Source organism: Artibeus jamaicensis, unplaced genomic scaffold (genome assembly GCF_021234435.1).
Source record: "Artibeus jamaicensis isolate MK-2021 breed Jamaican fruit bat unplaced genomic scaffold, CSHL_Jam_final contig_402, whole genome shotgun sequence".
NCBI classification, from domain to species: domain Eukaryota; kingdom Metazoa; phylum Chordata; class Mammalia; order Chiroptera; family Phyllostomidae; genus Artibeus; species Artibeus jamaicensis.
In genome coordinates, this window is record NW_026521818.1 from 3,609,692 (window position 1) to 3,634,953 (window position 25,262).

Sequence of the window (25,262 nt, forward strand, 5' to 3'; positions counted from 1 at the left end):
ATTCTCTGTACCTTTTCCCCCTCTCTTTCCCTCTCTCACTCCCCTGTTGTTAACCCTTCATGTGATCTCCATTTCTGTGGTTCTGTTCCTGTTCTACTTGTTTGCTTAGTTTGTTTTTTTGTTGTTGTTTTAGGTATGGTTGTTAGTGACTGTGAGTTTGCTGTCATTTCATTGTTCATATTTTTTATCTTCTTTTTCTTAGATAAATCCCTTTAACATTTCATATAATAATGGCTCGGTGATGATGAACTCCTTTAACTTGACCTTATCTTGGAAGCACTTTATCTGCCCTTCCATTCTAAACGAAAGCTTGGCTTGATAGAGCAGTTTTGGATGTAGGTCTTTTCCTTTCATGACTTGAAATACTTCTTTCCAGCCCTTTTTTGCCTTTAAGGTCTCTTTTGAGGAATCCGCTGACAGTTTGATGGGAACTCCTTTGTAGGTGACTGTCCCCTTATCTCTTGCTGCTTCTAGGATTCTCTCCTTCATTTTAATCTTGGGTAATATAATGATGATGTGCCTTGATGTGTTCCTTCTTGGGTTCAACTTCTTTGGAACTCTCTGAGCTTCCTGGATTTCCTGGAAGTCTATTGCCTTTGCCAGATTGGGGAAGTTCTCCTCTATTATTTGTTCAAACAACTTTTCCACTCATGGCTGTTCCTCTTCCTCTTCTGGTACCCCTATAATTAAGACGTTGGAACATTTAAAGATGTCCTGGAGGTTCCTAAGCCTCTCCTCATTTTTTTGAATTCATGTTTCCTCATTCTTTTCAAATTGGATGTTTCTTCCTTCTGGTCCACACCGTTGATTTGAATCCCACTTTCCTTTTCATCACAGTTGGTTCCCTGTACATTTTCCTTTTTTTCACTTAGCATAGTCTTTACTTTTTTATTTAATTTGTGACCAAATTCAGCCAGTTCTGTGAGCATCCTGATCACCAGTGTTTTGAACTGTGCATCTGAGAGGTTGGCTACCTCTTTGTCGCTTTGTTGTATTTTTTCTGGAGCTTTGATCCATTCTTTCATTTGGGCCTTTTTTTTTTTTTTTTGTCTTAATGCTCCCGTTATGTAGTTAGGGGTGGAGCCTTAGGTATTCACCTGGTGGGGCAACCCATGTGGCTGGGTTGTGATGCTGTATGTGAGGAAGGGGTCCGAGAGGGACCAAAAGTTCTTGGTCTGCTCTTTGCTGGCTTTCAGTCACTTCCCTTGCAAGCTACCTATAAGCAAATTGGGCCCTTCTGGCACTGATTTCCATGTGTAGGTTTGTATATGTTCTAGGACCCTGTGGATCCGTCCAACAAACTCTTCTGTGAGACTAGGCATTTCTCTGACTGCTGGCTCAACCTCCACAGGTATTTTCTATCAGTGGTTTGAGGCTTTAGTTCCCTGTGCTGAGGCCCTGGGTTGTGAGGTCTCTTTTCCTCCCCAGTTGTTCCTCCCATTTTATCTGTGTGTGAATGTGGGACTGCCCACTCTGCAATCCAACACCTGGTTGGGTCCGCCAGCTGCCACTTTGCCGTGAGTCCTCTCTGCCACCTGTCTGGATGAATGTGTCTTCTGTAACTCCTTGGTTGTTGGACTTGTTGGACTTCCATATAGTTCAATTTTCTGTCAGTTATGGTTGTTTTTTGTTTTTAAATTGTCATCTTTCTTTTAGTTGTGCTAGGAGGCACAGTATGTCTACCTATGCCTCCATCTTGACTGAAGTTCCTATTCTGAGGGGTTTTTTTTTTTGGATTTTATTTATTTATCTTTAGAGGGGAAGGGAAGGAGAGAGGGAGAGAAATATCAATGTATGGTTGCCTCTCACACGTCCCGTGCGGGGAACTGGCCTGCAACCCAGGCATGTGCCCTGACTGGGAATCGAACTGCAATCCTTTGGTTCTCAGGCTCGTGCTCAATCCACTGAGCTATACCAGCAAGGGCCCTATTCTGAGGTTTTTAAGGTTAGGATTTGAACATATCTTTTTGGAGGACACAATTCAACCCATAACAGTGTATATATCTCATGCTTTGTCTAATCATTCATCCTTTTAAGAGTGTCTGATTTGTTTCCAGTTTTTGGTTATTATAAATGAAGATGTTGCAAGCATTTATGTATTGGTTTTCGTATGAACAAAAGTTTTAACTTCTGTAGGATAAATACCCAGGGTACAACTGCTAGTTGTGTGGTAATTGCATGTGTACTTTTGAATAGTGATTGTACCCTTGATACGTTTCTGTCAGCAGTGGGTGAATGATCAATGTCTCATCCTTACCAGCTATTTAAAAATTTTTGACTCATTATAATTTGCGTGTAGTGATATCTCATTTTTTTGAATTAAGACTGTATTTTTAAAAGTAGTTTAAGATTCACAGGAAAATGGAAAAGGTACAGAGATTTCCCTTATGTTCTTGACCCCTTACATGGATAGCCTCCCCCAATATCAACATCCCCCACCAGTTGATCATCCCACAGTAACACATCATTATCACCCAAAGTTCATAGTTTACATTAGGTTGCACTCTTGGTGGTGTTTATTCTGTGAGTTTGAATAATGTGTAATGACACTTATCCATCATTATGGTGTAATACAGAATTTTTTTTGCTAAAAATCCTCTTTTCTCCACTTCCTCTCATTCCCAACTGCTGAAAATCACTGATCTTTTTACTGTCTATATAATTTTAGCTTTTCTAGAATGTCACATAGAATCATACATTATGTAGCCTTTTTAGATTGACTTTTTTCACTTAAAATATGCATTTAAGATTCCTTTATGTCTTTTCATGACTTGTTTGCTCATTTCTTTTGAATTTTGAACAATATTCTATTGTCTGCATGTACCACAGTTTATTTATCCATTCACCTACTAAAGGATATCTTTTTGGTTGCTTCCAGTCATTGGCAATTATGAATAAAGCTGCTGTGAAAATCCACATGTGGGGTTTTATGTGAACATAAGTTTTCAACTTTTTTTGAGTAAATACTAAGAAGTGTCATTGGTGGATCTTATGGCAAAAGTATGTTTAGTTTCATGAGAAAATGCCAAACTGTCTTCCAAAGTGGCTGTGACATTTTGATTCCTACCAGAAATGAATGAGTGTCTCTGTCATTCCACATCCTACCAGCATTTGGTGTTGTCAGTGTTCTGGAGTTTGTCATTCTTATAAATGTGTATTGGTATCTTATTGTTGCTTTAATTTTCATTTCCCTGATGACATATGATATGCAGTATCTTTTCATGTGCTTAGTTGCCCCCTGTTTGTATTCTTTGGTCAGGTGTCTATTAAGGTCTTTGGCCTACTTTTTTCTCAGCATTTCTTTTAAAAAAATTTGTTAAAAATTTTATTTATTTACTTTTAGAGAGAGAGGAAGGGAGGGAAAGAAACATCAGTATGCAAGAGATATACTGATTGGTTGCCTCTCACACGTCTCCAACTGAAGATCTGGCCCAGAACCTGGGCAAGTGCCCTGATGTGCCCTGGGAATTGAACTGTGACCTTTTGGTGCACAGGCTGGTGGTCAATCCACTGAGCCACACCAGCCCTGGCTGGACCATTTTTAAATTGGGTTTTTTCTTATTCTTGACATTCAGTTCTTCGCATATTTTAGATAACAGTCCTTTATCACATGTGTCTTTTGCAAATCTTTTTCCTCCTACAGCTTCTCTTCTCAGTCTCTTGATACTCTTTTACAAAGCAGATGTTTTTAATTTTGATAAAGTCCAGGTTATCAGTTATTTCTTTCATGAATTGGACCTATAATGTTGTATCTAAAAAATCATCACCATGTGCAAGGTTATCTAGATTTTCTCCTATGTTATCCTCTAGGCATTTTATTGTTTTTATGTTTTACATTTAGGTCTGTAATCCATATGAGTTAATTTTTTTGTAAATTGTGTAATGTCTGTGTATAGATTCTTTTTATTTTTGTATATGGCTGTTCAGTTGTTCAGCACCATTGTTGAAAATACATCTTTTTTCCTTTGTTTTGATCATTTTGGAGGATCTTGTTTGTATTTAGGGTAAAATAAAGGTGAAATAACAGTAATACTTAGAGAGCGTAAACACCATGAGAAGTTGTTTAGAAATAGAGCTCTTTTTCTAAACTCTGTAACACATAGGGCTTAAAATCTTTTAAAAGCTTTTTTCTTTTATTTTTATTGTTGACACCATTACAGATATCCCTATATCTGTAGTGCCCCCTTTACTGGCCTCACCCCGGGCTCCCGCCTTTTCTCTGGCCATCATAATTTTTTTTTAATTTGAACTTTATATAATGGTTTAACATTGTCCCTTATTTGTTTTGTATTTAATTATGCCAAAACTAACTTATTTACATTCTTTATTTAACTTACAGTGTTTTTTTTTTTCTGGTTGAAAAATGCTTGTGATTCCTTAATTTTTTCTTTTAAATCTATAGTTTTAGTTGTTATTGGCCACTGCCCAGCCATAAAAACTCTTCCAGTCTAGTTCAACCATTTATTTATTTATTTATTCATTTATTTATTTATAAAGATTTCATTTATCTATCTTTAGAGGGGAAGGGAGGGAGAGAAATATCAATGTGTGGTTGCCTCTTGTGCGTCCCCTGCTGGAAACTGGCCTGCAGCCCAGGCATGTGCCCTGACTGGGTGCCCTGACTGGGAATCGAACCGTGATCCTTTGGTTTGTAGGCCCATGCTCAATCCACTGAGCTACACCAGCCAGGGCCCAGTTCAGCCATTTAAAATGAACTGGAAATGGGTATGATTTTGATTAGCAGTTGTATTCGTTTCCTCCTGCTGCTGTAACAAATTGCCACAAACTTGGTAACTTAAAACAACATGAGTTTCCCCTTTTACTTTTCTGGAGAACAGAAGTCAGAAATGATTCTTAAGGGCCTAAAACCAAGCCGTTGATTTCTTCTGATGGCTTTTAGGAAGAAGCTCTTTTTTTTGCTTTTTCCAGCTTCTGGAGGTCATCCTCATTCCTTAGTTATTGGCCCTTCATCACATCTCCGTTTCTTTTTTGTTGTTGTTATCACATTGCCTTTTCTGACATTACCCCTCCTGCTTCCCTTATCAGATGCTCATGACTATATTAATAGGGGTCATCTGGATAATCCAGGACACTCTTTTATCTCAACCTTCTCAGCTTAATTAGGTCTGAAAACTGCCCTTTGCCATGTAAGGTAACATATTCACAGGTTCTAGGGATCAGGACCTGATCAACTTCAGGAGACTATTATTCAGCCAGCCCCACACACATGTATATAATACAGTACATGCTTTTTACTCCTGTAAACAGATTTCTAAAAATTTTGTTAAGAGTGTTCAGTTAATATTTACTTCTTCTTTTTGTAATTATGGTGCCTTATATGCCATTTAATTCTTTCTTTCTTTCTTTATTTTTTGCATTTTACCCATTTGTCCTTAGAAAATTTGTTTGCAAAAGACCAGGGCAACAGTAATTGTTTTAGAGTATTATGATTTTCATGTATACTTTCCTATTGATTTTGTTCACGTTTGTGAAATCATTCACCATTTTTTGGACTGATCTGGCAGATGTACATAAAAATACATCTTTACCATTTTACCTTAAACATTTAAAATTGTTCCTTATACTATTGCCATCGTTGTGAATCTTATGGTAACTAGGAAATGCAAAGAAGAAATTGTCAGGAAGCTTTCGGTTCATATGAATGTAGTTTTTTTCCCAGAACCTGGGCCTTATGAATTTATGTTTACAAAAGTGATTGTTTTAAAAACAAACTTTTTATGAAGAGAGTCACTGAAAAAGAAAAAGAAATTATAACAAATTTATTTGAAAATGGAGATATCATTAAGCAAATGCATGAATTTATCAGAAAATTTCTGTGTATCTAGAATATAGGTTATAGATTGTTGAGTGAAGATGATATAAATAATGATTGCCATTTTCTGAATTTTTACTTTAGTACTTTGCTAATGATTTTTAAAATATTATTTTATTGAATTTTCAGAACAACCCTTACAGTAGGTAGTATTATTATTATCAATATTTCCCAGTGATGATACTGAAGATGAGAAATGCAAAGGGATAAAGTCATGAAGTTGAATCTGTTCAAATTCAGTATAATTACATTCTTTTTACTATGTGATGATGATTTTATTTGGGAGGTGTTCATGAGCTCTGACATATAGTATATCCCTCTTCATTATTTCTGTTATTAACTTCACTGTTTAGAGTGATTTGTCTTTTGAACATTGCTTGGTCTTTTTACAAATAATCTTTATCACTAGTTCCTTCCAACATTTCACTCAATTTTCTACCCTGTTTTTAGGGTACTCTCCTACTGGTTGTAATATAATTAAGGAGATATCAACTTTCTTTATACCACTCACTGAGGTTGCATCCTAGTTGATTTGATTGGAATTGAATTTCAAAATACCAATCAGCATCATATTTATAAGTGAATCTCTCTAGCGTGCATTCCTTCTGCCTATGATTATTTACTTAATTCATGTTGATCTTTTAAGTTCCATTTTAGGAAGATAACATTCTGACCTTATTCTTTAACTTTGAAGCTTTCTCTACTGATGATCTATTGTCTATTACATAAATAACTAACTTTAGTAGTACATGGCACAGTTCTTTAATATATTAATACACTATGTATGGCAGTGTTTCCAGAGGTATTCTCCATCACCACTACCTTTTTTTGTTGTCGTTGCTTGAATGTGGATGAGTTACTTTGAAATTTCCCCTAGGGGTAGCCTCCAAGGAGTAAAAAGTCACAACAAGGCAACATGTGGACTATGTAGTTATCTAAAGGAGGGCTTGGAAAGTCTGCTCTCCTTATAGAGATGACGTTGGAAAGATTTGGGGGATTTACGCTCATTCCCTAACTCACAGCTCAGCCCAGCTTCCCCCAGATTGAAACACACACCCCTCACCATGTACAAACTGTTTGGTCCCAGGCTGTTTACTTGATTTGATTTATTTTACTCTGTGTAAAGATTTGACTCTAGCTATATTACATTTGAGATATGAAATAAATTTAAGATTCTGCTTCAGTCATGTTAATTCATTTTAGACTCTATGCTTCTGGTCTTAAGTGTCTATAATCTGTGAGATAGATGGTTTAGCTGTCAAATAAAATGAATGCCATAGATCAAAATATATTTGAAAGCATCTTGAATTTGGTTTTTGCTTCCAAATATTTTTCTTTATTTTGTTAATGCTAGCATTTAATAACTACTGTGAGGATTCAAAATCTGTTTAGTTTTATAATTCACTGATTTAGTAGGACTCACAAAGTTGAAAACAGAAGAACAATTTGGGTTTCTTTAAAGTCTGTATTTCTTAAAGAAGTAAGGATAATTAATATTTAATGTGTTCTTTTTTAGTATTGTGCTTCTGATAAGCCAAAAACAGACACTTGAAGAGCTGAAACAGTCAGTGCAGCAGCTGAGGTGCACCGAGCAAAAGTTTACAACACAGAAAGAATTACTAGAGCAAAAAGTGCAAGAAAATGATGGAAAAGAGCCACCTCCAGTAATAAATTATGAAGAAGATGCACGATCAGTTACATCTATGGTAAGCCAAAGAGTAATCAAACAAGAATTCTGAAAGAGTAGTATATAGGTAGTAAGTGAAGACAAAAGTTGATTCTGGTTTACTATAATAAATTGTTACTCTTGTTAATATGCAGGTCCTATTAAACTTGTTTGTAAATGCAAAGTAGACTTGTCAGTCACCTTCAGGTCACTTGGAGAGCACTTTCAGGAACCACCTGTGTAGAGTCAGAGGAAACAGTTCTTCTCTTGCCTTCAAAACTGAAAACAAAGACTGCAGTTGTTTTTATTCCTGGGAGACAGCAGGAAGGTAGGGTATTATTCTTAAGATAGAAGTAAGAAATTAGGAGTAAATTATTTATTGTTAATTTTTTCTTCTTAAGAGCAGCAGAATCTTATTTATCTGTGTTTTCACAATAAGGTTTTTTTTTCTTAAAAATATATTTAAACTACAATAAACACATTTAAGTTCACCAACTAGAAATTAAACTTATTTTATATAGCTTTATTAACTGTTTAAGAATGCCTAGTACAAAAATACTTTCCCTCTCTCCCTTCATTCTTTTCTTTCTTTCATCTTATGTTGGTGGTTTTCACCAAGGGGCAGTTTTATTCCCCTCACCCTGGAGCTATTTGGTAATCTTTCAAGACATTTTTGATTTTCACAGTTAGTAATTGCTATTGTTATTTAGTAGGTAGACTCTGGTGATGCTGCTAAACATCCTACAATGCACAGGACAGCCCCACCCTTCATTCGCCCAACAAAAAATTGACCCAAAATGTCAGTAATGCCAAGATTGAAAAAGCCTGAGCTATATCCTTGGCTTTTTATGTAGGTAGCTGGATGCAGTCTATATTCAGAACCATCATAGATGTTATAGTTAATATTTAATAATTTATAGTTTATATGGTTCTGAGTAGTGTAGTTTGAGTGTTAACGGCCAAATGTCTCATAGGAAAAAAAAATCTGTGTTTGAGAGTGTGATAAACATGAAAACGAATATGAAATATCTAAAATATTGTGATTATTGCTACTTTTGTTATTAACTGTGTCATAGTAATCTTTACATTATATTTTGAATTATTAATTATAATTCTTTGCTCTCTTTTACTTTCCTGTCAGATAAAGAGACCCTACTGGAGTTCTGTTCTTGCTTTATGATCCTGAATAACTGTCTGGCATGTGCATTCCTTCAGAGAAAACTTCAGAAAACTTCTGAAGTTTGTTCATTTACTTTGTTTTTGAAACCTTAGTTAGTAAATGTTTGGTTTTTTGATAATGTTTTCTTGTCTCCATGTGGGTGTTGAAAAATTATAGCTTCATTTAGAGGCAGGTAGGTTAAAACTGGCAATCTAACTTATTTTTAGTAATTCTGTGTGCATATGATCCCCTGTTGGCATTATTATTATGATAGAAAAAAAGACGTCATTAAAGTCACTACATGTAGCATATCTCCATTTGTTAACTACAACTAAAAACTTCATTTTGACATTTAAAATATACTAGTTTCCATGGCTGGTGTGACTCAGTGGATTGAGCACCCACCTGCAAACCAAAGGGCTGCCAGTTTGATTCCCAGTCAGGGCACATGCCTGGGTAGTGGGCCAGGTCCCCAGTAAGCAACATGAGAGGCAACCACATAATGATGTTTCTCTCCCTCTCTTTCAACATCCCTTCCCCTCTGTCTAAGAATAAAGAAAAACTTTAAAAAATAAAATAAAATATACTAGTTCATTAATTCTTATTTATTAGAACTCATGATCATTTAGGCTTTTTTATCTTTTATAATCATAGGACAGAAGCTTTTTAAACAAATAAATAATGTTTCAGAGAGAATTTATAATGAAGTTTAAACTCTATTTACATTTCAAACTGTATATACTTCCTGACACTTTCACATTTTTCTCTTAAAACGATTGATTCAATAATGATAATACCTTGTAAATTTTTACAAAGTGATATAATATATTTCACTTTACTGAATTTGTTTTAAATAGTTGAAAATCTAATTATAAATATATCATCTATTCATTGAAGCAGTGACTTGAATAATTCTTTAAGGAAATTACAAAGGAATGCTATAATGTACAGTTATACCTTGGTACTTGTCAGCTTCAGAACTCATCAAACCCTGTATATGCATTTTGATGAGGAAAAAATGTTTCAGCACTGGGCACTTGCTCTGAACTCCATTGCACTTGCTACAACTTGTATGAGTCATGATGCCACACTGCAAAAGAAAATGCTTCAGAACTCCTTGAGTTTGTGTTTGGTACTCTTCAGTTTTGTCACTTGTCACGAGTTCCAGAACCCATTAAAGATGAGTTCTGAGATACAACTATATGTACTTTAAAGTAATAAAATAACATTTTATAACTAAGTCATTCCCCAAATTAATGACAATTGATGTGATTTTACAGAGTATTTTATAAAACAAGCAGAAATATTTGTGATGCATAGTTTTAAAAACTTAATAAAACTTCACTTATACAGGAGTATGTGTAAGTCTATGTAAGGAGTCTATATAACTTTTTGCATAATGAAGCATTATTTTATGAATAATAGTTTTTTAAAAGCCTGAAATTCTTTATAAATTTTATCCTCATAAGTGGTGTAAAATTCCAACAAGGAAATTTAGTTGAATATTGCAAGAATTGCAAGAAATAAAAATCAAATTATTACGTGATGAAAAATAGTGAAAACTGGCTTAAATGTTATGAAGAGTAGAGAGACAGTTAACTATTCCACATGATCCTAATGAGTGGCAGAATTAACCAAATATGAATTTTTCAGGGGTGAATGCTTCTATGGAACTATAGTGCCTTAAAGAACTTATATCACTAAAAACAAGTGGGCCCTAGATATTATAAAAATTCCAAGGTGGTTCAGAAGTGTAATCAGAGTTCAGATTACATAGCCAAGTTAATAGATGTATTGATGTTTATTTTGGCAATGTAATTTGATGAAAACTAAGGCCCATCTATTAATTCACAGAAACCTTTAAAAAATGTTTGCAGCAGGTAATATAATCATCTCTGTCATGAAGAATTTTGCTTCTAATGGTGTCCTTTTTCACCATGTCTAATTTTGGCCAAAATATGAAAGAGAAACTGATAAATATGAAGTATTACACAATAATTATTTATAATGGGAGATAATAAATGCCAAGGTATAGGATCAGAGCATGTAGAGGGGTGCAGGTCTACAGGGTCAGAGGTTGGGACACAGTCTTAAATGAAAGTCCAGATAAGTAAGCATCATTGAGAATGTGACATTTAAACAAAGACTTGAAACAGGAAGCTATTAAGGGTACTTAATTTCTGCAAAAGGAGCATTCCAGTCAGAGGGTACATTCCTTGCAAAGACTGTAAGACAGGAACATATTTGGACTGTTCAAGGTACAGTAAGGTCTGAGTGGAGGGGAGGCTGAGGATACAGGGATACAATTAGAAAAGTAATGGAGAACAGATCTCTGGGCCTTGCAGACTCTAATTAAGGAGTTTGGCTGTTCCCTTTGTGAAATGGGAAGTCTTTGGGTTGGGGAGGAGGTTATGACAGAGGAATGACATGCTCTGAGTTTTGATTTAAATGGATCACTGTAACTGTGTTGAGAATATACTTAAGGGGGGCAAAGATGAAAAATGCTAACCCAGACAATAGGAAATGATGCTTTGATCAAGGATAATGGCACAGAAGTGGCATGAACTTTTCAGCTTCTGGATATATTTTGAAGGTTGAGCGCATGACATTTCCTGTGGATTAAATGTGGAGTATAAGAGAGAAAAGTCAAGGATTTCTTTAAGGTTTTTAGCAGAAACATTAGAAGAATGGAATTTGTTTCAAGTGCTTGACTGGAGCAGCTTTCATGAGGAAGAACAAGACTTTTCTTTCATAAAAACAAGTATTTGGGCCTGGAGTTCAGGAGCATGATTTGAACTAGAGCTATAAATTTCATATTGTAGGCATCAGATGGTATTTAAAATCATTTGACTGTCACCAAATGAGAGAGGATAGATAGGAAGAAGAAAGGGGAAGAAAAAAAGAAAAAAAAAAAAAAAAAAGAAAAGAAAAGAAAGAAAAGAAAGAAAAGAAAGAAAGAAAGAAAGAAAGAAAACTCAGCAGCCCTTTACGTTACAGGTCTAGGAGGGAAGGAATCACTAAGAAACTAAGAAGGAGAGACCAACGAGGTGGTAGAATGGAAATTCAAAAGAATTTGGTGTCTTTGAAGTGTTTTACAGGGAAACAATTTGGTACATGCTGGGTTAAGGCAAAACAGTTGTATAGACTACAGTAATTTTTTTAACTTTTAATATCAGATGCCCAAGAGGGGAAATATAACATGGAATACAGTGTCTTTGGAAATATTGGCCTAAACCCTTTTCCAGGAAGAGTGCTGAACGAACAGCCATACAGTGGATCACACTTTGGGAAGTGCTGAAATTAAAAGATAAATCCTTTCTTATGTAATTGGGTTATTGATGGGTTAAATGTGCTAATAATTCTGAAGGCATTTTGAGTGGTTTCAGTACTCTATAAACCCAAGGATTATTTTCTCTTCGGCTTCAGTTCTAGCTTGTCAGGGAAGAAGAATATACCTTCTGGGGTAAATCAGGAGGGTGAGCTCTTTGTTAGCTGCCCTAGATGATGATAGAAATACCTGAATTTTCTCATCCCTGAGTCAACATTGGTTGATGTTCCTATTCATTTTATTTAAAAACATCATTTTCCTTCATGTTTTCTTTTAGCTGCCTAGTTGTAAGAATATAAGTTTTCAATCACTATCTGTTGAATTGAGGAATTGGACTTCACCCCAAGTAACTTAGTTATTTTACATTATAAAATCATATGCTTTAAACCAACTGTCTCATAATTTTTTAAAGGGATGTATGACCACCTCATCTGCCAGGATTTTATGACACTGAAATAAGATAATGTGTGTAAACACATTTTGTACATTATAAAATACTGTTAAAATATAAAATTCCATTTCATTTTTTCTAATGTACCTTAGATCACATGAATTTAATTAGTAGATATTAATTGAGTCCTTAAGTATGAATTTTAGATTTTTTTGCAGGATTATTTCATGGATTTCTTATTTGTAAAGGCAGGGCCTTAATTAATTTCTCTGAATAGGTAGTACGTGTACATGTGCAAGGGTGTAAGTGTCCCTTAGTCCCTCAGTTGCCTACCTCAGAGGTAACCTTCTAGAAGTACTGAATGCATTAGAATGGAACATTCTTGGGCTTGCTGTTAGGAATGATTAAGTTTGCACATTTAAAGCGCATAGAACAGTGCCTGCCATTTAGTAAACTATTATTGTCTTTTATACAGCTTATATTTGATTATCACAGAGATGATAATGATTTTATATGTGTGCTTATTTCTTTGCTAATCTTTATTGCTTACTCTTGATATTCTTTTCATTAAATATAAATATTTTTAAATGTATGTTATTAATTTTTAGATTATAGGTATGTTTGGAATCTACTCTATATTTGAGTATCAAATATTTGTTGTCCTTTACCATAATATATTAAAATACTTTTAAACCAAATATTATAAAAGTAACTTATGACTTATGTATTGCCGACTGCAATAGAGTTGACCAACAAATTTTTCAGGGAAATTTTTAGGGTAATTTAACTACGCAAAACTCGCTGTTTTCTTCTCTTACGGTATCAAAATTTGTATTTAAAATTTTGTACAAAGCAGTTGTTACATAAAATATTACTTACAATCACATTATTTTAATGCCAGTTTCTTTTATAGTTTGAGTGGAAGAAAAAAATTTTAAATGCTAGTAGATTATGATTATTCATTTCTAAAAAACATTTTTCTTCTAAGTTTTCAGTTGTGGACAATTTAATTAGTAGATTTTAGTATTCATATTGCCTTTTAAAAATAATCTCCTTGTTTTTAATTTTGTCCTACTGTTATTTTATTTATTTATTCAGTTGAAGCCTGTTCTTCTTTATATCCTATTGATCCCTTTCTGCCAGTATTATTTAAATGCTCTCTTTTTTGTAGCAGGGTGGGGTGGAGAACATGTGGGAATTTGAGTCAAATCATTCTGCCTTTAGGTGATTTTTTTCCTTCACCTATAAAATGTGGTAATATGTACCTCACAGGATTGTTATCAGGACTAAATGAATGAATGCAAGGGCAAAGTCACATTATTGAGCCCCAGGTATATCCTTAGGAAGGTACTTTGTACACATTTGGCTTTTGTCCCTTTTCTCTCCCCTCTCCTCTCCATTTGTTTCCTCTTCTGCCTCTTCTGCCTCTGGTTTCCATTTCTCCTCTTTGCTCCTCTGCCTTATAAATACAATTAACCGACTTCTATGGCTATTGTGTGCCATGGATGGAGACATCCTGGAATAATAGGCACAGTCTCTGTACTCATAGATTTGCATTCAGCAGGGAGAAAAGTGCAATTGATTAAGAAGAACCCATGTACCCCAATGTTCATAGCAGCACAATTTACAATAGCCAAGTGCTGGAAGCAACCTAGGTACCCATCAGTAAATGAATGGATCAGAAAACTCTGGTACATTTACACAATGGAATTCTATGCAGCAGAAAGAAAGAAGGAGCTCCTACCCTTTGCAACAGCATGGATGGAACTGGAAAGCATTATGCTAAGCAAAATAAGCCAGGTAGTGAAACATGAATACCACATGATCTCACCTTTAATAGGAACCTAAACAACAAAACAATCAAACAAGCAAAATATAACCAAGGACACTGAAATAGAGAACAGGCTGACAGTGTCCAGAGGGGAGAGGGGAAAGGGGGAAGGGTTTACGGGAGCCAAGTATAAGAGACATGTGGACAAAAACTGGGGGGGTGGGATGGGAGTAAAAGACAGAAAACTACTTGAACAACAATTAAAATAAAAAAAACTGCATTAAAAAAGCACAAAAACAATTGATTAGCAAGAAAACACCACAGTTAAGTGCTGTGGTAAAATTAATCATTAATACTCCTCAAACTTTAGCCCTCAGACCTTGACCTTCAGTCCTTTTCTTTTCTTTGTATCTGTTTGAATTATTTTTCTTCTATCAATCATGATTTAACTATTAATTGATGAATTCCAAATCTACAGTTCTAAGGAAATTGGTAATACTGGAATACCACTCAAGATATAGATGGAAAATGAAAGCAGAGAAGTTCAGTGAGTCATGTAATTCTCTCAAAAATATTAAATATAATAAAGCATTTTAACTTGTTAACAATTTTATTATTATTTACACACTAATTAGATTTCCAGGGAAATCATTATTATTTACACACTAATTAGATTTCTTCCCTGTGGATTAACTGTTAACTGATAGTTAATGGGCATTTATTCTATGTTAATAAGGTTAAAAAAAACCCTTGAGATTATTAAATTGTAGGTTTGTACAGATACAGTATTTGAAAAGACATAGGAGAAATATAATCAATCTGAAGAAGGACAAAAGATATTTAGATACATGGCTACTTTTTCATAATATGAATAATGAGATTGCTAAAATTTTGTATTAATAAATGAATATATCTTTTACATAGTTTTGTTTTTGTTTCTTACTCCAGTGCTAAAATTTTGTATTAATAAATGAATATATCTTTTACATAGTTTTGTTTTTGTTTCTTACTCCAGTTAAAATAAATCACTGAAAAAGCAACTATTTGGCATATAAACCATTGCCTGATATGTTCAGGATATTCCTTTATAATTTTTTTCAGTTAGAAGTTATTCTAGCCTTTCTAATTCATAAACTAATTTTTCTATAAAACTGAATTGTGAAATGCTTTTATCTTTTGGCTTGACTTGTGGGTAGATATTTGACCTTGAATGAAGAGAAGATTTATATATTTTTATCTCTAGTCTTTTGTCTTGAATTTGGAAAATTATTTTTATGATATATTAATTTCTTTAATTGAAAGGTTTCATAAAGTGAATAGGCAATATTCATTTGGTTGCTAATGAAAGAATTTTAAATCCTAATAAATTTTTTTTATTATAGTATTCTGAAGACAATTATTTCCTAGTGTTAATATTTTAAAAGATTGACCCAACTGTTAATTTTTAAAGTAATTGGTTTACCATTCAAATCTCAGGTGAATGATAAGATCTTAGACTAAGGAAAAGTTTTCTCTGTCAGAATATATCCAGAGACCTCTTATTTTATTAAAGGTGTTATTTATTTTTAGAGAGAGGGGAAGGGAGGAAGAGAGGAAGAGAAACATCAGTGTGTGGCTGCCTTTTGCATTCCCCCTACTGAGGACCTGGCCTGCAACCCAGGCATGTGCCCTGCCTGGGAATCGAACCTGTGATCCCTTGGTTCACAGGCCAGCACTCAGTTCACTGAGCCACACCAGCCTGGGCCAGAAACGTTTTATTTTAGAACAGAGGCTAATTCTTTCAGATAAGTTCTCAAAATTGCTTAAAAAATTATTTCATCCTTGGAAGGAGATACAACTCAATAAAAAAAATCAGTTACACTATTATATATTTATGTGGCAGGTGATGAGAGGACTACAATAATATAAATAACTTTTCAGATTTTTTTACCTGCGTTCATTTTGAAACTGGAATTTATATTGTCATTGATAATGTTAGAAACCTAACATTTGAGCAGCTTGAAGCTTATGTTGTTTAAAACAGTGTAGTTAAGAACCCAGAATGTTGGTATACTAAAGCCAAAGAAACTAGCATTCATTTTCTCTCTCTCCCTGTCTGTCTCTCCCCTCCCTCTCCCTTCGCTCTCTGTGTGTGTGTATAAATATAATCTTAATATAAGAATATAAAAATTTTAATGAAAACAAAGGATTATTTTATATATTTGATAAATATCCATTTATATCTTAATCTTATGCCACATAAAATAAATTTCAGATTTATTACACAAATATAAAAATACAGCTGCAAAACAACTAAAGAAAATATAAATGAATAATATTTTATGTTGGAAAACCATTAAATTGAAGAATAAAATCTGGGAATAATATGTGTTGTGTTTATGACAAGGGATTAATGTTTTTAAATATTTAAACAAATCATCCAAATTATTAAAAAATGCACCAATTAAAAGTGGGCAAAGAACATGAATAAAGAATTTATAATTAGAGGGAGTATAAACTTTAATAAAAACATGAAAAAATTAATTCCCAATAGTAATGAAAATAATGACTAAAAATGCAATTAGAAAATAATAAGTTATTTAACTTGTCTATCATCAACTACTATGGCCTCCAGATAAGAACAAAGCTGATTATATTTCCCTGTAGAAGAAGGAGAAAAAAAAGAGAAAGAAAGGAAGATATAAAGAGTGCATGCCTGGGAGAATAATCTTGGAATAGTTTAGGGCTGCGTGTACCAATGTAATTGAAGGATCAAGTGTAGTTGGAGTAAATTAGTAAGAGGTTTATAAGAAGCTACTGAGTGTGGTCTGAAATTTTCAAATGAAGCAATTCTGACTGGTTAGTCCCAGGTTATGAATGGCAGATTTGATGCTAAAGTTGAGCATGAATGAGCATTTTTGGAGATGAAGATATCCAAGGAACTCTGATGCCTTGGGTATAAAAATCAGCCATGATAATGTTAGGGATTCAGCTGGAAAAAAATAAATCACAAACCACTTGCAAACACCTTAATAGATGGAGCATGTCTGAGAGACCAGTAGATGAGAGCATTGAGAATGAAAATGCCTCTGCTTCATTTATGCTATTGTTACAAATATCTCATCTCTTATAATTATTTTCTGTGTCCCACCAGGCACTCTGTGGTGTTCATCCATCACAGTCTTTTCAAATTACTAGATTATGGACTTCCTGAAGATAATACATTATTCTTGGTTCTTACCCTAGAACACAAGGCATGCTTCGCAAATATTTTTGAAAGAGGATCAAATGGGACAGTAAACCCATGGATGTTAAATGAAAACTCTGTGACTTGAACCTAAATTCTCAGTCTGACTTCTTTTCTGTACTATAACCAGAAATGCTGGGAGGCTGCAGGTGGAAAAGACTGGGCTTAGTTGTTTCCACCTGCAAGGAGGATATGTCGGGGGCAGGTAACGTGGGAGGTAGCTGAAATGAAGTAGTATGGGGACTATGAATGATGGCTTGTTTTGGAAATCAGTGACCAAAGAACTAAGAACGGGATTGCTAGGTGTGGTGAGGCTGAGCCAAGTGGAATTCAGTTGGTAAGAAAAAGCTTTAAGCCCTGGCTGGTATGGCTCAGTGGATTCAGTGCCAGCCTGCAAACCAAAGGGTCACTGATTTGATTCCCAGTCAGGGCACATGCTTGGGTTGCACACCAGGTCCCCAATAGTGGGTATGTGAGGGGAGCCACACACTGATGTTTCTCTTCCTCTCTTCTGCCCATCCCCTCTCTCTAAAAATAAATAAATAAAATCTTTAAATAAAAAAAAAGCTTTAGTTGTCTTTTGAGAAGTTTAGATAATTTACGAGTCATTAAAATCTTAGCTGTTTCACATAGTCACATTCTGAAACTCTGGCAGTTTAAATAGTTCTTGTCTCTTTTTCTCCCTATTAGATAACAATCTTTATGAAATGAGAACACTGTTCTTATCCCACAAAAGTCTTTTGTGTTTTTGGTCAGAGAATAAAACTATGTGGTACTAATTAGGATTTGGGTTTGGAGGGAATTTTTTTCTTTCTTCCTAGCTCTTTGCCTCTAAGGTCATTATTAAGAATCAAGAAAGAGGAAAAAATGGGAGATATGATAAGGGAAAGACAGAAGAAAGATAGCAGGAGAAACAGGTGTGGGAGGAAGAAAAATAAAGAAAGGTAAAAAAGATGAAAGGTAAAGGACAGTAGAGAAAATAAAATACAGAAACAAGAAGGTAGGTAAAATTAAATCAGAAGAGAGATAGGAAAAAGATATCAGAAGTGAGTATGTGAATTTAAAGTAAATTAGTATTTATTGATTCAGGCTAACTTAGGAGTGTCAAAACTTTTGCTTTATATTTCAGTGAAATCTAATACATGGATACAATTTGTAGTTCAGATAGTTTTAGGTCAAGGGCCAAATATAATTCTTTAAGAAAATTTGTTTTTATCTAATTATTTGATTATCATCAGATTAAGTTATTGATTCTGAAAGGTTTTTATTGGATGTTACTTAATAAGAAAAAGTAAAATGGAAAATTTTGGTGTTTATCCTAATAATTTATCCCTCTGAACAGAAATCTGAAATATAATTTATTGTAGTATTTGTGGGGCTAGGGTATGGATGAATATAGACTTGCATTATATGTACAGTTACTTCAATTTGCTAATACTGAAGCAGTTTACAGTTGCTTCAATATTAGTAATGCCATGAGTATTTAGATATAATTTATGTTAGCAGTGTTAGTTATTATAGACACCTATAATAATTACTTTTTAATATTGTAAGCATTTTTCAATTTTATGACATAAAGTATTCATAGTCTTTGCCATTTATTAGTCTCCAGTGCAGAAGTATTATTAGAAAAGAAAACTGCTAGATAGATAACTCTATCATGTTCACTCATGGTTGAATGTTATAAGAAGAAATTCAAACCATCTTGAAAACTCGTACTCTTCCTTTTTCATCTTCCCTTTGTGCGTAATAGAGTTATGTAGGTGTTTTCTGTAACTGCAATCAATTTCATATTATATTTGATTGTGTTTTTAAGGATTTAATTTCTGAATTTAAAACTAAGAATAATTACCCCAGACCAGTGTAGCTCAGTTGGTTGGGCATCATCCTATAAAGCGAAAGGTCTGTATTCTATTCCCAGCCAGCACATGCCTGGGATGCGGGTTCAGTCCCTGGATGGGGTGCGTATGATAGGCAGCGAGTGGATGTTCCTCTCTTGAACCCATGCTTCTCTTCCTCTCTTCATCTTTTCCCCTCTCTCTAAAAATAAAATCTTTAAAAAAACTAATAACAATTAATTGAACATGGGGTTCTACATTTTGATCAGGTAGCAATTTCTAGGATGATACAATGAGTATTTTGTTTAATTATCTTTTATTTAAAGATTATCTTAGTGTATTAAAAATGTGTTTAATCAGAAAGGTTTTTTTCCCCAGTCTCTTGATAATGATGGAAATCCATGAGGTTTCTCTTTTGTATTTTAAAGAACATTTTAATGATATAGATATGCTATACAAACATATTGATTCTGACTTTTCACTAGCTGCTTAACTCACCAAGAGAAATTAGTACCTATGTACTTTCTAGCATTTGATGACAACATACAATTTAGAGGTCTCATTTTAATGTAGTGGTTGCTTATTATAATTTTGAAAATCATGCTGGGGAATTAAATTATAATTGTATCTATTTTGAAAGGTACACCAGTTTTTTAAGGTGATGGAGTAATTTGTGCAGATACTTAAGATATTTGGTATATGAGAAGTAAAACAAACATGAACTAGTCATACTGTGAAAAACACTGATATTTTTGTTCTCTGTAGGAATTTGAAAGCCTAACAATTTTTGTCTGCCATTCTGTATAGGCTTCTTGAGTGTTTTTCAGGAATGTTGCCTCTTTCCCATATCCCAGTGTCATAAAGTCACAGCCAGCTTTGACTTCTTGCTGAGCAACTGTACAGTGTGATTTGGAATTAGAAGCTAAAACACCAGAGAACACAAGTGTTCTTCCAGTTTTCTGTAGAGTCTTTCAACTGATTGGTAGAAAGTAGGGAAAGAGCTGATGCTTGAACCTTCAGCTCTATCACTTCTAAGGAAGCCGGCCCAGTAGAATGACCGTGCTGGGGTCCGAAGATGTCAGGGAGCATGTTGTTACCAACTCTAGGTAAGCAGACTTTCATTTTAAATCACTCAACAAAAAGACTGTTAGGTCTGGGAATCTGTAAACCTCACATTGCAAGGCTTTTAGTATAGATGTAGTATTTGCTAGTTTATATGCTGTGTTTATTTACTCATTAATTTATGTCCTGCCTTAGTCCCCAAAGTATTTGAGGTAGCTAATAATAACAAAATTCAGCAAAATATAGATAGAAAATAAAATCAGAAGGGGAAAGAATAGAGGTTGTAATAGGATATCAAGACTGAGGGGAAAACCATGTAGATCATAGCATGTATAGTTACTACACTAGAGCTATTATTATATTTTTTTGTCTCTAAGCTTCCCAAAGGCCAAAATGAAAAGGGAGATAAAATCGTGTAACATTTACTATTAAATAAAAGAAAGCATGTTCCATTGCAGGAGAAGCAAAGCTCTCCACTGTATTTAGTGCCAATAGAATTTCCTACTAGAGGCTTTATAATGGACTTTTGTGATGAGAGTGCCCTTGACAATATCACTATAGCTAATGCAGGATGGTTCAAAGGCTGTCTCTTGCAGAGTCTAGAATCCTTCACTGAAGTGCAGGGTACACACCAAAGTCAGTTCTGTGAAGGTCTAAGAATGCAGCTGTCTATGAATTGATTTTATCCAACAATATAATCTATACTTGGACTAATGGATGAGCAGAATGTGCCTTTAGCAATTCTCTCTTAATACCATTTTTTAGCTGCAATTTATATATGGAATGGATAATTGTATGTATTACCTGGGAAGAGTTCTCTACTGCAGGTATTATGTACTTATTTGAAGGTGGATATGTAAGAGTAGAAGAATTTATCAGTAAATTCATTAACTGATGTAAAAACATTTTGAAGACCTATATTTTCTTTGAAAATTATTGGAAATATATATGAAAATAAATTTTATATATTTGTAAAAGTATAACCCTCACAAATTATTCAAAGCTTACCCCTTGTTAGGATTAAGAAATATTACCGATAATTAAAGGGAATTTGTCATTGTTAAACTTTAACTTTTGCTCTGATATATTACCATACTTACCGATGTCTTAATATTTTCTACCTGGTTATTCTTAATTTCACTTTGTAGATGTTTTTGTTGACTTTATGCATAATCACTCTACATATTTTAAAGCTAAGTAAAGAGTGCTGAAAACCTAGCTATTGTCTGAAACATGTTCAGCATTTTGCGGGGAGGATTTTTCTGAAGAAATAGTGCCTCTTAAAATTTACAATTTCCCAAAAGTTTATTTTTAGGAGACAGTTACTTTGATCCACTAATATAAGGCAGTGTAAAGCCACATGTGTTAGGTTGCTCTAATATGTTATTTAAGGAGAATTATTAAAAGAAACTAATTGGTGGTGTGCTAATAAATGTATTTATATATAAATGTATTTATAGGTAAATATATATACACAGGGTCTAGCAGAAGTAACTCCTGCTTGAGTGTGGTTGGTAGGGTAGTAATATGGGTGTAATAATTTATAGTTTTAATTTGAAATTTTCACCTAAAATTGAATATGGTGCGTGCTTTAGTGTGATGTTTTATTACAGAATTACATGGTTATGATTTTGTAGTAAAAAAGGGGCATTATTTGTGACAGACTCCTTATATATAAAATATTATTACTGGCAAACAGTCCTGCAAGAAAAATGTTATTCCTACCTTTTGGATGAGAACATGGAAACTTGAGGAGGTCAGGGAATTTGATCATAATCAGAGCAGTAGATTCAAATTCAAAATTTTGTGACACTATAGTTTAAAATCTGTCTGGCAGTGTCACCTGTTTGCTAAGCCAACAGACTGGCAGAGAAAACTTCATTGAAATCCTCTCTATGCTATTAAATATATGACTGTAGGGAAAGTCATACAACCACTCTAAGATAAATTTTCTTGTTGATAAAATACGGAGTAATTCATAGAAACCTCATGGAATTATTTTGAAAATTAATGAGGTGTAATGTTTGTAAATATGTTTACTAAAATTTCTGGCATATAGCTAAACTCAATAAATGGTAACTATAAAGAAAGAAGAAGTTACAATGATGTCTCCTAAATATGGCTTTTCACTACATTTTTGTTTGAGGCTATATTTCACTTTAACATATTTAAATTATTTTTCATAGTGTAAGTCTTAAAGTTAAGAAATTACCAGCAGGTGGAGCTCAGTGTCAGAGAAACCAAATTTCTGGAATTGAGATTTTTTTTCACCTGTGTTTTAGAAATATAACCAGAGACATTGAAATTAAGAACAAACCGACAGTAACCAGAGGGGAAGTGGGAGGAGATAATGGGGGAAAGGGGGAAGGGTTTTCTGGAGCAACTATAAAGGACACAGGGACAAAACCAAGGAGGGGTGGAAGCAGAGGAGGGAGGTGGGGAGTACTGGGGTGGGGGAGGGAGAAACAGAGACAACTGTACTTGAACAATAATGAATAAATAAATAAATAAATTAATTAAATGCACATAGTTTTGAAATTTTTATGTGAAGTTTTTGTATTTTTAACACGCCTACCAAAAGTTATCCCCCTGTAACAGAGTTCTTCAGTAGGTAAAAGTAATGCTTTAGTCATTTGTACCCTTTTAAGTTCTTTGTATTATCTGGTATATATAAGGTATATGAATAAGACACTTAAAGTGAACTTCATTTTTAAAGACTGGCTTAGAATTTGATGATTTCCTTCAGTAATTGGACTGATAATCTCAAATTTGTCAAATCTGCTGCTCTCACAGTATTCCACTTCTTAGTAAATGATACCACCTTTAGTCAGATTTCAAGTGAAAATCTTATAAATCAATTTGTGTTCACACTTTCTCAAATCTCACTTCTACTCCATCAACAAGTTCTCTTTGTGCTACTTCTAAAATACATCCCCAGTCTGACCACTTGTCAGCATCTTCACTGTGATTATCCTAATAAAACATACAATAAATTGTGACCTGGACTACTCTAGTCCGACTACCGGTTTGCTCCCTTGCCCTCCCTACATTTCATTTGCTGTGCAGTAATGAGAGTCATCTCACTGTGATCTTGTATATATCCTGCTTATGACTGTCCAGCGGCATCCCTATGTGTAACTAGATACAGTTCCTTGTCATAACTCCAACTGCATGATCTTGTCCCTGCCCTCCTCTCTCCAGCATAGTGCACCACTCCTCATCTACCACAGTCTGGCCTTTCTAATCTTATTGCCCTTTGAGCACGCCAAGCTTCTCATCTCAGGACCTTTCTGTTTCCTGTCTAATAAATACTCCTTTCCCAGTTCTTCATAGCACTAACTGCCTTCTTTTCATCATTTCAGCTCAAATGTCACTCCATTGAGTTATCTTTATAACTACTCTAGCTATAATGGGTTCTCTTATTCTCCCTCTGTCGCTGCCAATATTATTTATCTTGTAGCCTCCTTTTATTTCTTAAATAACACTTACTCCTAGTATCTTTTCTACTACTACTAGTACTGTTTTGTTGGCTAACACTTACTGTGTGATACATTTATTCTAAGCATTTCTTTGCATTAAATACTATAATATGTGTATTTATATGTATTAACTCATTTAATTGTGATATTTGTTTGTGTATATATATATGTATATTTTTAGTATCTATTTTTTCCCCTATAATCCCCACTAGCCCTCCAAACTGTAGCTTTAAGAAGACAGGATCTTATGTTTACAACTATTTCCTTGGCTTTCAGCAGTACTTGGCACAAAAAAGATGTTCAGTAAATACTTTTTGAATATTGGACAAACTCTTAGAATTCCTAATAAGGGAACATTTCTAGGGGAAAGGGAACATTTTTAAGGAATAGATGGCACCTCACTGATTATTCCTACAGCTTTTTTTATGTGAAGGTAATAGAGTATAGAACACAATCTATTTAGGTTTTAGAAAAGACTTTGCCAATGTTTTTTACAAAAGATTTTAAACATTAACTCACTATTGGATGGGAAATATGCTTTTAGTATGTCCCAAGAATTGGTTTAAAAATCAGAAATCAAAGGGTAGGAATAAATATATATTTATTTAACTGAAAGAATATAAAGACCTCAGAAATTAAAGATTATATCTGTTATGGATTGAATTCCCCCTTCCCAAGGCTTGTTGAAACCTTAATACTCAGTGCTTGTGAATATGGTCTTATTTAGAAACAGTCTATAGATGTAACCAAGTTAAGATGAAGTCATTAGGATAGTTCAGCAATTTTCAACCGGTGTCCTGCAAGAATTTTTAAAACATGCAATACATAATTATTTAGTCATGGGCACTGACCTCTTTTCCTTTAGATTTGTCCAATAAAAAATAACAGCCAGCACAACAATAGCCATCCCATGTGAATGAATCAAAATTATACCTATTTTTTCTTCAAATTGGCAAAAAAAATGTATTTTTTTGGTGTGCAGAATTCTAGCGATTACTTTGCGTGTGCCATGAGATGAAAAAGTTTGCAAATCACGGGGATAGGCTTTAATCCAATATAACTTGTGTTTTTTTAAGAAAGGAGAGCAGCCATGTGAAGACAGGCAGAGATTTGATTTATGCTGCCACTAGCCAAAGGTTACCTGGAACTGGGAGAAGCCATGAGATAAAGAAGAATCCTCCCATAGCAGGCTTGGAGGGAGCATGGCCCTCCAACAGCTTGATTTCAGACTCCTAGCTTCCAGAACTATGAGAAAATAGATTTCTGTTGTCTTAAGCCACCCAGTTTGTGGTACTTTGTTATAGAAGCCCAAGGACATTAATACAACAGCTGCTGTGTTTATTATCTTTATAAGTGATCTGGAAGACTGCCTAGTGAGGTTTCTAGATGATACCAAGTTTTCCAGTTGTGAGGAGCAAAACCAGTAGGCACAGCTGATCATAGGAGAAATATCTGAATTAGTTTTTCTCTGGACTAGACCAAGAAGCAAGAAATCTAACTTCTCTTGAT

At 34.2% G+C, this 25,262-nt stretch overlaps 1 protein-coding gene across 5 annotated transcripts in view; it reads left to right on the plus strand.

Annotated features, from left to right (window-relative positions):
* Positions 1 to 25,262, plus strand: part of FER (FER tyrosine kinase) — a 411,880-nt gene that overhangs the window by 131,239 nt on the left and 255,379 nt on the right. For all 5 annotated transcript variants that reach the window (XM_037138616.2, XM_037138612.2, XM_037138614.2 and 2 more), the window contains one exon: positions 7,350 to 7,539. In XM_037138616.2, coding sequence (XP_036994511.1) covers positions 7,350 to 7,539 — 190 coding nt within the window. The remainder of the gene's footprint in view (positions 1 to 7,349; positions 7,540 to 25,262) is intronic.